A 12859-nucleotide genomic window follows, 5' to 3' on the forward strand; every position below is an offset into this window, starting at 1 on the left:
AAATAAAAAATCACTTTAAGTAGCTCCAGAGAGACTTTGCTACATTGAATCAGCTGATCAAAATTCCTTTAACACTATTTTTAAGAGTACATAAAATCTGCAAGAAAAAGAAATGGAGAGTGAACAGATTTTCCTGCACTGCTATTATCAGTAAATTTATATAAACCAGAGACTAAGTACTTTCAAATTTGTATTTGTGAATTAGATTTAATAGTAAAAGGTGGTTCATGATATTTCTACTCTTCCAATTTTATAAAGGTATTTTAAAGCCAGGAGGTTTGGAAATTTAGTATTAGTCCTAGAAACAACAGGCCAACAGGTACCTGGTACACGAAACAAATCCAAAGTCTCTCTTCCCATGCTGTTGTGTGACTGCAGTTCAAGATGGAATATCACTAAGACAGCTTAATTCCCCTTATACAGTTCAACATCCAACTATTCAGGTACTGCTATGTATTAGAGCAAATCCAAACTGGACTGGGTGATATGGATTAAAAGTAACTGGTTTTAAAGGAAAACTAATTCAAACCTATTATTTAGAATGATCAGGATTTATAAGCATGCAAACACAACGTACTGAGCAACTGCTCTACCAGAGGAGGCAAAAACTATACTGACATCCTCCAAACCTTGAAACTCTACAGCTGCATTTCTCCAAATCTTTTCATTTAATTAGGGTTTTTCCCACCCTCTCTTTTTAAAACATCATTAATTACTGACCTGGAAACTTTATGGTCTCATTAGCAAACCTTTAAATACAGTTTACATCTTAGATTTTGTCAACTTGCAAAAAAAAGGTAGTAAATTAAAAAATCAAACATTTAGAATAATTTTCACAATAGAAAATATATGAATTCTGAAAACTTAATTTTTTCATAGAAAATATATGTTTTAGGTATGCAGTGCCTTGTCTTTTAAAAAGCAGAAGACATCATCCCTTGAAAAAACTGTAAAAAACTGAAAGCAGTTATTGGTACAAGGCACAGATTTGACTGAACAGTCTTGATAGATGCTGATAAAATAATAGAAACTCTCTTCCCACCACTGCAGGCAAACAAGAATCCTGGACCTGAAATTTCTCATTAAGTATTTTAAGTGTTTTCAAATGGAAAAAAAAAAAAAAACCCACAATAAAGAACTATACGCTCATCTGTGAGAAATGAAAGCTTAACATCTGAGTGATTTATTTTTAAATTAACTATTTCTTTCTGTTACAACAGATACACTCTGGAGAATGAGGAAACACCTTGCTGTTATGCAAATTCCTCCTCTGAAGTGCATCATAACATTTTAGAATTACTGGCAGCTTTATCTTAAGAGTGGCTGAATGCAAGGAACTGTGCTCCTGCACTCCACCATGAAAAGGCCCACACGTATTTCCATTCAACTGTAGAAATCTATTTTAAAACAAGAATTTATTGTGTTATAGTATAAAGACACTAAACAAAGTGTTTAACAACATGAAAATTGACACAAAAGCAAGATAGTTTCAAGCTAATTCTGTAACCATTCCATGTGAGAAATTCCAAGTGAAAGAAAGTTACATACACAGAGTCACCCTTGAGAAAGGATGGCACCACCTCCATCTACTTCAAGCCCTTTTTCAGGACATCATAGCATTGTCAGAATAGTTGCATTATTTTGAGGGCTTGAGTGGTATATAAGTTTTGTCTTGGCCCTCTCTATATAGGTGATCTTCCCCACAGATTTACAAGATAACCAATGAGGCATTTCTACTGTAAACTATAAGACCTGAGGTACATTCTCTTCTAGTCTACTTTGCATTTTCTTGATCTAAGTATATTATAGGAGGTGGGGGTTTATGAAAGAGCAGCATAAATTTGGTTATTTAACTTCACTATAGTCCATGTGTTAGCACAGGTCAATAAAACGTAAAATGCTTTGCACTACAACACCCATCCTCAACAAAATACATATGGTATGTCATAAAGCTTCTCTGAAACTATGTATTGTATTTTCCCAAGATACTACATGAAAAGATAATTGAATCCGAGATGCACTCAAGCCATTTCTTCAGACATTACCTGGTCACGCTAAGGTCTGATTCCTGTGGACTATTTTGATAGGATCCATTACGTGAACCGTTCATACATGAATTTCTAAATTGTTTCAATTAATACAGAGCAGTGAACAAGACTACACAGATTAAGTATCAGATTCCTGCTTGTTCATATGAACCATTTCCAAAAATAACCAGTTTGATGATTGCACAACATTAAAATTTTGCTAAACAAGAAGTTTGTAGCGTAAGTATTTCTTATGTTTAAAACTACTTTTTTTTGGCTCTTAAAAGAAAATTAATTCTATGTTTCCAAGGCTCATTGTGAAAATATATACACACATCAAATTTATATCCAAAGCTAGATTTTACCATTGAGTTTTAAAGGCCATGAGATATTTTCAGTACAGTAGGAAAAAAAAAAAAAGCAGTTCCTAAAGGATATTGTAGCCTCACTTTACTGCCAATATCTACAGTTCTGATGCTGTACAAAATACTTCTCTGAAGCAAATCCATCTAAACTCTATCCACCCTGAGTTAAGCACCTATATTTTTTTAAAAGTATTTTAAACAATAAGTAACAGAGAAGTATGTACAAGGCTATAAAATGTCAGTTATCATACAGCAGATTAAAAAAAAAAATCAGTCTTTTCAGCCAATTTTCTGCTTTTTATTGTAGTTATTCATTGTGGATTTGGTTTAGGGAATTTTTTTTTGCTTTTTTTGTTTTTACATCAAGCTACTGATCTAGACATTCATGCATTAGTTGCTTGAAATTTTTTTTTGAGTGCAACAATAAGGCAACAGTAAAAAAAAATTATAGAAATTTTGCATATGTGTAAAGGTATTTAGTTTATAAAAGTGCTTCCTAAAAAGACAACCTAATTGCAGTATCAAAATATTAGAGTGCTGAGAACAACTATCATTTGAATAAATGTTGCTTCACAGAAAAATGTCTGATTTTAGGCTTTTCCCCCTTTTTTGGTGAAGAAAAGCCTGGAAAAATTGGCATGGCTACGTGGGACAAGCAAGTTAAGAAAAATATTACTTTAGTCTAAACTTAAATAAGAAGGTCCACACTTTTTTGTGAAAACTTTAAGCCTCTGTCAAAAATGTATTTTTTTTTCTTTTTATAATACAGGATTAAAAGACAAGATGATGCTTACAAGATAAAGAAATAATTTACATGAAAATATCTTCTGACAAAGCTTTTCAATCAAAATATTGTTTTTTAACATTCAAACATGACATACAACACAAAAGAAACAGTGAATGCAAACAAAAAATGTTATATGGATTGCTTTCGAACACATAAATAAATGAAATATTGGTGTAGGCAGTAGGGCTCATGCTGATGGCTAGCAGGAAATAACAGTGTGCAATCTATTTGGAAAAAGCTCTAAAGTACAAATTACAAGCCCAATTACGGACTGTAGCTAGTTCAGTTATATCACTGCCATCCTCTATCTTCAAAATAAATTCTTGTTTAAATCACTCATACCCTAAATTACTCATACCTTTGCTTCAGAGATATGAATAACTATATACAAAAAGTAGTTTTATTTCACCATAGGGATAACATTGTACCTCTCTGCCAATGTCACTTGAAAAACCGCCCATGTCAAAACAATTTGACAGCAGATAAACAATTTAATAAATACATAATGATCTTATTACAGTCCTTCAGCTAGGCATGTTAACTCATGCTGCTAGTTTTGTGGTCACAGTGCATAGAATCCAAATATAAAAGAATGGGCTGGATTTAAGGTAATTGTCAATCCCTTGCTTGTAATCCAAATATATCCAAACCTTTCATAAGTTCTGTCATGTGTCAATCTTTTTTTGTGGCAGGAGCAAAACCTTTCCCTGGTACAATGTCCATTGCCGGCAATGGATGCACCAAAACCGCCAAGGAGCTCAGTGTTATTGCACAATATATGAAGACTTGGAATTCTTCCAAAAGCTTAAAATAAAAATAATGGAATTATTCTGACATTTCTGGACACCTGCATTAATACTGTATGACTAATAAAAGCATGTCAGTTGCATGGACTGAACCAGCGATCAACATGCGCCCAGAATGCACACTAGTAAAAATGCAGTCAAAGGAAGTAGTCTTCATTGCCTATAGGTCACTTCCAGTCAAAGGTTAAAGTTCAAAGACTGAATGATCAAAGTGCTCATTTTCTCAGTAGGACTATCTTCTGCTACGAGGATCACAAAATGGTGGCATCAACATGTGTCATCTTTAAAATAAAAGAAGAGCATTTATGGAAAACATATAAACATTCTAATTCCAAGTTAGCAAGGTGCTATAGGCAGAAACAATTCCTAGCATAGAGAGTAACATGCAGAGGAAATACCCTGATTTAATAATTCTGCCGTTTTGTTCAACAACAACTTGGGGAGAAAAGCCAGTATCAAAAATTAAACTTACAAAATACATATACACCCCCAAAGACATTAGTATTAGCAAATACTCCATTAAAATGGCAGTCATTTTCATGCTTGATATTTAGAAAGCTATTTGCCAGAAAAATGAAAAATCAAATATGCTTAACATTTTGTACCCTTGAAGCACCACAGATCCACAACAGTTATTGAATTAAGACATCCTTTTTATAAGGAATATACAGGGATAAGACCTGGCAGAGCAGGCTGCTTCTGATGCATTCTCAACCCTTTATACATTTATATGTGTATATGTGTGTGTTTACATATATATATATATAAATTTCTTTATCAAGACTCAACATAAAACAACAGCTGCCAGATTTATGCGAAAAGAATAGGTTACTACTACAATCCTAAAATATTAAACCTAAAACAAAATTACATATGCTAAATTGAAGATATTGTGATTAGACAGAGCACACTATAAAATGCATGTTCTATGCCTATCTTTTCTGCATTATGCTCCATATTAATGCTCTCCCTTTTAAACACTCTCCTTAAACACATCAACCTGCAATATATTTGCACCTGCTAGCAGTAAATATCAAGTTGTTAACAGAAAGCAAACTTAGTGTCTGCTTATTTTTAAAGGACTTACTTATAACCACCTACGCCTAAAAAATGTAGCCTCAATCATTCTACATTCTCATGTGAAAATATTTTATCAAAGCTATTACTTGTAAAAAAACTATTTAATTTTTAGTAGGCTATTGTACACATAAAAAGATGGACAAGGATGCAAAAGAGAGGGAGAAGGGATATTTCAATGGTGTACTAAAATTTTAGGCCAAGTGTCAGAGAAAACACTTTCTACTTAAGAAAAAACCAAAACCAAACCAACCTCCAAACCCAAAAGCAGCAGGGAAGTGCTGGTTGAAAACAAACACCATTGCCTTTCCCTTCCTCCCCATCCCTCACCCTGCCCAACCCACCCCACCCCAAAAAAAAAAAAAAAAAAAAAAAAAAAAAAAAAAAAAAAAAAAAAAAAATCTATCTCCTGAGAACAACAAAGGAAGTCAACAGCTTTATGAAACCAATTTCAGTCTGAATGCCCAAGTAAACCATATCTGGAGGATCCTTCTCTGTCTTTAACACAACATGAGCAACTCTTACATTGAAATTCAGCAGGAAAGTCAACATACAGTTGAAACAGACATTAGGTAGGGCAGACAATCTAGAAATATTTTCAGTATTCAAAGATCAAGAGCTTTTAAAAAAAAGAGGACATCATTTTGTAGCAAACAAAGCTCCATAATTCTGCTCGTGGAATAAGCTGCTGTGTTGGGGCAGGGACATAAAAACTCTGTATTAAGTTGAATGCAGACACATATTTACATGTCAGAATATATCTCAAAGTGCCACTTTATCACTCTGTGCTCATCCTCATTTGCTTTACATCAGCTCCCAACCAGAGACTGTTTTGCTCCCAGGTAAATAAATCCCAGGCACATACTGGAAAAAAATATTTTCCTTCAAATGCATGTATTAATATATAGGACAGACTTCTTCCTAGCTCTTCAAAACACAGATCTACAATGTCACATTAAAGCTAAACCAGTCCAATGGGCAGCTGACAGCAGAAGTGGCAGAACCAGTCTGCACCTTCCTCCACAGATTGTTGCATTAGCACTGGCATTTAATTTCTCACAGCAGTTACCCCTGGACAGCTGGTTTTCTTTCTTGGGTGGGATTGTTTTTTCTTCCCTCACTTGTTCCGCCAAATGTGGTTCAACCACAAGATTAGATATATGACACTTCAGTCGAAGCATGAGCAGTAAATAAACATGACAGAAGTGTCTTTTCACACTTCCCATTTTACAGTAACATACCATTTCTTTAAACCTGTTTAGAAAACACTGACAATTTAAAGATCATGCCTTGGCGGTCTTGTTACACGGCCACAAAGGAGAAACAAAATTAACTAAAAAAAGAAGCAAACAGCACACACACAAAGCTAGAAGGGAAAACACTCGTACAATTTATGAATTTCCTGTCCAGTGAACATCAGGAGTATTTATTTTTTTCCTGTAAGAATTTAAGGTGGTGGGGAGCCCAACAAATTTTTAATCAAGACAGTATGAGTTATTTAAATGAACTGACTTACTTTCTCTTGCCTCAGGTTGGTTTTTAGGCTGCTCTGAATTTGAGAAGCGGTAGGGTTTTCTGACTTTCAGAAAAAAGCACTGCATAGTTATTTCACAGCAACTAAAATACCCATTCAGTGAACTGTAAGCCATGGTTTTGAGCCATAATAATACAGCAACCTTCAGAATCAATAACTCAAGATTTCTTTTCATACCAAGTTTCTATTTTGCTTGTTTAACACAAACTGAATTTCATGATTAAAGAATAAAAGTAGTAAATGCAGACTGTTCTCCTTTTACAGATTTCTATTATAAATCAAAATGAGTAAAAATTAAAAGGAGACAGTATATTTTTAATCACAAGATAAAGCCAATAAACGGAACTTTACCTGTTTCTCTTTAAATATAATTAGCAAGTGAAAATAGAAAGGTAACAAAAACTCTCCCAAAACTGCCATTGAAGACAAACTAAAACTAGAAATGGAGAAGCACCAAACACATTACAAGAGCATGAAAACAGAGAGAAAATAAAGTAATTGCTGAATAACCTCGTGAGGATCAAACTCCTTGTGTGCAGTATATTATTCTTGGAGTCAGCTTTAAAAACAACCATGTGATGGCCCCAAATTCCTTAGATATACCTTAATCTCATGACATACAGCCCTTCTCTTACTGTACCTGAAGCCACCTTGTTTCAGAGTTACTGTATTATGAGAAACAGAGTTTCATTCTGTTACATTACCATATGTCAAGACCCCATGGATCTCGGCAAGTATTATGAAACTATCAAGTTTTTCTTGTTAGGCCATCCATGGGCTTTTAAGAATCTTAAGAATTTTAAGGGTGAAGACTTTGGAATTTGCCTCTCCAGTCATGAACTCTCACTGCATCAAAATACTTGCTCTAGTTTCACTTGAGGGACAGAACATATCATGGAGTGGAGAGGCCATGAAAAACAGAGGATGTGTTATGGTGGAACCTTCAGCGAGAGGCAGTGATGGAATCAACTATTCTGCACTACACTAGCATAGAGTATTACCTGCTCTGATATATCCCTTCCCAAAGCACTTGTGCTTCCAACAACTACTATTTGTACAAAATTTTCCCTGGAAAGCAAGGAAAGCATCGCTAACAAGAAAGGAGACAAAGCATGGCCCATCTCTACCCCCTTCTTCACTCTTTCCTCACCAATGGAGTGGATAACACAAGCACATGCAGCCAACTGCAGCTCTGGGTGGAGGATGACAAATGCTGAGGCAGAAGAAAGCAGCCACGCAGTACAAAGCATGACACAGAACACATGGAAAGAAAAGAAAAAAGCGCAAAAGCAAAGCAAATCCCAAACCAAAAACAAATTTAAAAAAAAAACCCCAACACACCACTAGCATTGCAGACACTAGCAGTTTTAATAGGTTTTTTTCTTTTCTTCTTTATCATGTCCATGAAGTATCTTATTATTATATTATTGAGTATTAGTTTTTAGGAGCCTTTAAAGTCAGTCAACTGTCCCATAATGAAAATGCTGATTAAGATTGGAAATCTGTCAAAACACAAAGCTGTTTACAAATATATAGATATCTTTTCAACAACATAAAAGTTTTTAAAGTGCTAATAACAAAAAAAGCGGTTTAAAGCAGAACCTAGTTTCATCATGGATTTTCTCCAATCCCAAATTTTAAACTTGTCATGGACTGATATACTTTACAAGAACTTTGAATAGAAGTCAATTGTACAATTGAAAGCATGTTTAAATTACCACCAAAAATTATTCAAATGTGATACAGAAAAAAACCACAGCAGATTATCTCAGAAACAGGATTTAAATTACCTTTTGAACTGAAAAGAAACAGTTTAATGCTTTGAACACATTTATCCTACTTTCCTAGAATTTAACTGCCTTCAGCCTAAAAAGAAGTTAAAAATTTCTGGTCCTGGTTCGATACTTACCATGATACCACCATTTTGTTTTCTTTGGATTCTTGTTACATGTTCTTACATAAAATGAGTTATCTGGAGGTCGCCTCTGCAACAGAAGAAAAGACCTACAAATAATCAAACAATCCTCACACCGTAATACATCAACTATTTAATAAGCTTATGAAAGATTACCATGTGAATGCAGTGAAAATGAGGTAACAGGCAGGACTAGACCTTTTTGGTCAAGAAAAATCTCATAAAGATCCAGGTAAAAAATTCTTATTTGAGATACTCCCAGAAAATAAAAGAGCAAAAATTATCAAACAGTTTGGTTGATAAACAGGGGGAGAAAAAAAAGAAAAAAAGAAAATACAACAACAAACAAATAAAAGAAACTAACTCACAAGAAACAGTTGTTCAAAATACCCCCCAAAATTAAATTCCTTTGCAGTTTGGAATCTAATTCTGATGCATTACATCCAATTCCCATTCTAAAGCTCAGAGAGGGTGAAAAAACAAGTATTTGTAGCTAATCATTATTACATATTCTTCAGTTTTCTTTGTAAGTGCCATAATTTACAAAACTCATAGGATAGAATACAATATAAAGCCATTTTGGGGTGGTTTTTTGACTACACACATGACTAGGACTGATTGAGATGCAAAAAACAGGCATGTTTGGATAGCACATATGGACAAGCTCTGAGCACATTAACTTCCACAGACCGCCCTCTGCGAAAGAAATGGTCAAAAGTGAAAGGGCAATCTCTTAACAAAAAGGTCTAAGGTGTTAGTGCCAAAAGAGCAGCTTAGCACCATCTACTTGCCTGAAATTAAAATTATCAAGTTGACTCAAATAGTACAGATGCCAAGTTAGAAACACCTGCACTAAAGACATTTCACTGATCATTCCACACTGCCTTTAGAGGAAGGATAATTTTACAAAGAATTGTCCTAAAGCATCATTGAACTTCACAATTAGTACAACTGGAAGGGTTCCATCCACTGCTCTTTTCCAGTAATGATATATAAGCAGGTTACCATGAAAACAGTGGCAAAGTACTTACTGCAATGTTTATTTTGCAGTTCTAGTTTAGTGTTTTCTCAGTAGTAGAAATGTAGATACAGTAGTTTTGCCTATTTTAGAATTTGAGAAATGAAAATTTGACTTCATAAAGTAGAAAATTACTAACTTTTGCTTATTCTACTTCAACAGTGCTGAAAAAGCCCATACCTTTTCTTTGCAGCTGGAAAGCATGCTAATAATGCTAAGACAAACAGATTGCACTGAGAGGGCTGGAGACCAGTCTTCCGTTAGAATGGATAAACAGATATGACCATTGCTATAAACATGAGGATGAACAGGGATATTGTCTCCAGTAAACATGACCTAAAAAAAGAGAACAAAAATAACTAATTTATAGTCCCCGCTTTAAATATAACTGGATTGGTTTGGGGAAAACAATATAGTTATTTAAGAAGCAGGTCTGCCATTTTCACTTACACTAAATAACATACCTCACCACATTGGGTTAATTCAATTTTGGAAACTGTTAAGTGAAACATAAAATAATCAATGGAAGTCTAAATAGCTAGTGAAGATGGACTTAAATAAATGATTAAATAGAGGGGATTTTCTATTAATATTTATAGAGCATAGAAAAATGCAAAGGTAACAAAGTAAGACAGTGCAAAATCTTGCAGTCTTAGTCTTCCATGTCCTAAGGAATACAGCTGTCTAGTCAAAACACTGTATTTTAATGATTTTATCAGCCACAATGTTATACACCAAGAAGCACAACAAGATTCACAAATGAGTGTTTCTATAAACCTGGACGTAACAGAAATAAAGTTCTGGACAACTCATCTGCATTTCAGCATAAAGAATAAAATGAAAATTAATCAGTCTTGTTAAATATAAATAAAGGACTTGTGAAACCAAAGTATGTTACCAAATAGTAAATATTTTTAAAACAACAATTCAAATAGAAAATTTTATTTAACATGGAGAATATGGAAAGAAAGCATTTAGAACCTGTATGCTTCTCTATTAAAAGATACAGTCAAAAAAAAGGCTAGAAAGGCAATTTTGACAACTACTGCTCTTACAACTAAGTTTTTGTCAAATACATCTTTTGTTCACGACCAATGGAAAGAGAGAAAATGTGAAATCTTCATGTCAGTATTATACTCCTGAACTCCTCTTCCAACTTCTTTTATGCAATAGAAACACGAATCTCTATCACTCATAACTATAATACCCAGCAGTTTCTTAAGTGTTTCTTAAGCTATATAGGTATGCATAAAAATATGCAAACATGTACACAACACACCCACCTCCTCACTGATGGCAAGAAGCAACACTATACAGAGAACTGAAACTGGAGAGCTTAACATATCTGCAAAATGGCAGACAGGTTTCTAAGGCATAAGAGAAACTGGATGTAGAACAATCTTTCACAGATCTTTAAACTGCTATTTCTTAAACATTAAAGGGCTTACCTTCATAATCCTGTAATGTTTTTCACTTGTAACTAATATCCTATTTTTACATGACAACCTGAACTAGGCAGACTAGGTAAGTAAAAGCATGCACTCTATGAGAGACAACATAGATTTAAAGGCAGAAAAGATCCAAGTGATTAAAGAAGCACAAGTGAAAACTGTCAATTCACAATAACTAGATTTGCAGGAGAGGTAATTTTGACTAAGAAGTTTGCAGTGCAGAATGACCCTACTGCACAGCAATGTTTGAAAAACAGAAATTGTAGCCATCTAAAGCAATCCAGTATGTAGTACTTAGACTTTTAATTGTTTTCTCTGATAAAATTCTGTGTAGATGTATAGATCTAATTTGCTAGTTAATGATAAATTGTACAGAGCCACACACACAGGTTGGGTAATAAAGACAAACAAAATTAAACCAAATTAAACTGGCTACTCCCTTGTGGATCACCTATAAGTAGTACCTTGCAAATCTGATGAGGTACAGAAGTACAGGTGACTAGTTTGTTCCGCAAAAGACAAAGTCAGCATTCTAGTGCTTATCATGGTACTTAAAAATATGTTAATTTTTATGGCTTAAGTGCCTCTCACAGCTCCATGCTTCAGTTTTAACACCAATGAGAGAAGCTGCAGAGATCATTTCTAGAACTCTGAGCTGAAACAGACAGGACAAGAACTAAGGCACTCTTGCTTCTCTCCTTCCTTCTTCAGAAAAGCAGGAGTGACAGCTGACCACTACTCTTATCAGCCATATTTTGAAACATTTTCCTCAGGTAATGGAAGAATGGATGTACACAGCACATTCTGCAGTCTCTAAGTTCTGGTGTCCTTTCAGTTCTCTAGGTTGTCTTGAAAGCAACACAGTATCACATACCTCAGTTATAACACTATTTGAAGGTGTCTTAAGCATGTCATGTATCTACGAGAATCCCTATCACAAGCATAGTATTTCTTCAGCTGTATTAACAATCGCAGCAAAGAAGATGCAAGAGTCTTAAAAATCAACCAGAAAAAAATATGTTGAAAGTAAGAAGGGATGAAGCAGCAGTTTATTGTTTACTTGGCTCCTGCATCACAGTAAAGGGGATCTTCCTACTTTACCCTGTATTTCATTACATGAATATCAACATCAAAGAAGCCTCCACTTTAGACTGCTTTCATCTGTCCAATAAGACATCAGAGCCCTATACTTCACTGCAGAATCATTTGTAAAGAAAAGGTATCTGAACAATGTGTTTAATACAAATCAAAGTAAGTGAAGCTGACATTAGGCTATGTGGATAACACAGTATTCAGCACACATCATACAGCTGTAACCTGAAGGTAGCAGTAAGAGAGAGAGAAGGCAGCAGTTACCTGAGGCGAATCAAAAGGATACCGACTACTAAACTTAAATAAAAGCTGAAATTTTTCTCCTTCATAGAGTGTTCCTGGAGCACCTTCCATGTCTACAATCCACCTAAGGACCAGAGGAAAAAGCTATTAGCATTGTGGACTGACAAATTTATAGTTGTGCTGCTGGAGCACTGGACTAATCAAATCAAGTATCAATCACAGCCAGATCATCTAACTTGTCTTCTAACACTAACAATCACAAAGGTAAGCAATACATCAAGCCTGTACTTGAAAGAAACAAGCTTAGTGTTTTGCATATAGACACTGACACAGTGATGCAAATTATAAATGCAATTATGACTTGAACTGCACACAGACCCATCAGTTCCCAAGAAATGGATGTTTAATGTGAGACAACAAAGCTGAAAAAAAAGAAAAACCTGCTTGAAAATTTAAAAGGTTTGGAAGGAAACAAACTAATACACATTCTCTTTTGTGTTATATTACTTTTCTGTCATTGAAAACATGAGTACGGTTTTTTAAA

General features: G+C 34.5%; 1 protein-coding gene across 2 annotated transcripts in view; it reads right to left on the reverse strand.

Annotated features, from left to right (window-relative positions):
* UBE2W (ubiquitin conjugating enzyme E2 W) overlaps positions 1-12859 on the reverse strand; it is a 65099-nt gene that overhangs the window by 31383 nt on the left and 20857 nt on the right. Inside the window, exons 3-6 of one of the 2 annotated variants that reach the window (XM_062489627.1) lie at positions 12337-12439; positions 9710-9865; positions 8506-8581; positions 702-4266 (exon numbers count right to left, since the gene is read on the reverse strand). In XM_062489627.1, the coding sequence (XP_062345611.1) occupies positions 4253-4266; positions 8506-8581; positions 9710-9865; positions 12337-12439 (349 nt within the window). In that variant the 3' untranslated portion in view covers positions 702-4252. Of the gene's footprint in view, positions 1-701; positions 4267-8505; positions 8582-9709; positions 9866-12336; positions 12440-12859 lie in introns of those variants that run through there. The other variant, XM_062489618.1, reaches the window with a different exon arrangement.

The sequence above is a fragment of the Cinclus cinclus genome, chromosome 1 (assembly GCF_963662255.1).
Source record: "Cinclus cinclus chromosome 1, bCinCin1.1, whole genome shotgun sequence".
NCBI lineage: Eukaryota > Metazoa > Chordata > Aves > Passeriformes > Cinclidae > Cinclus > Cinclus cinclus.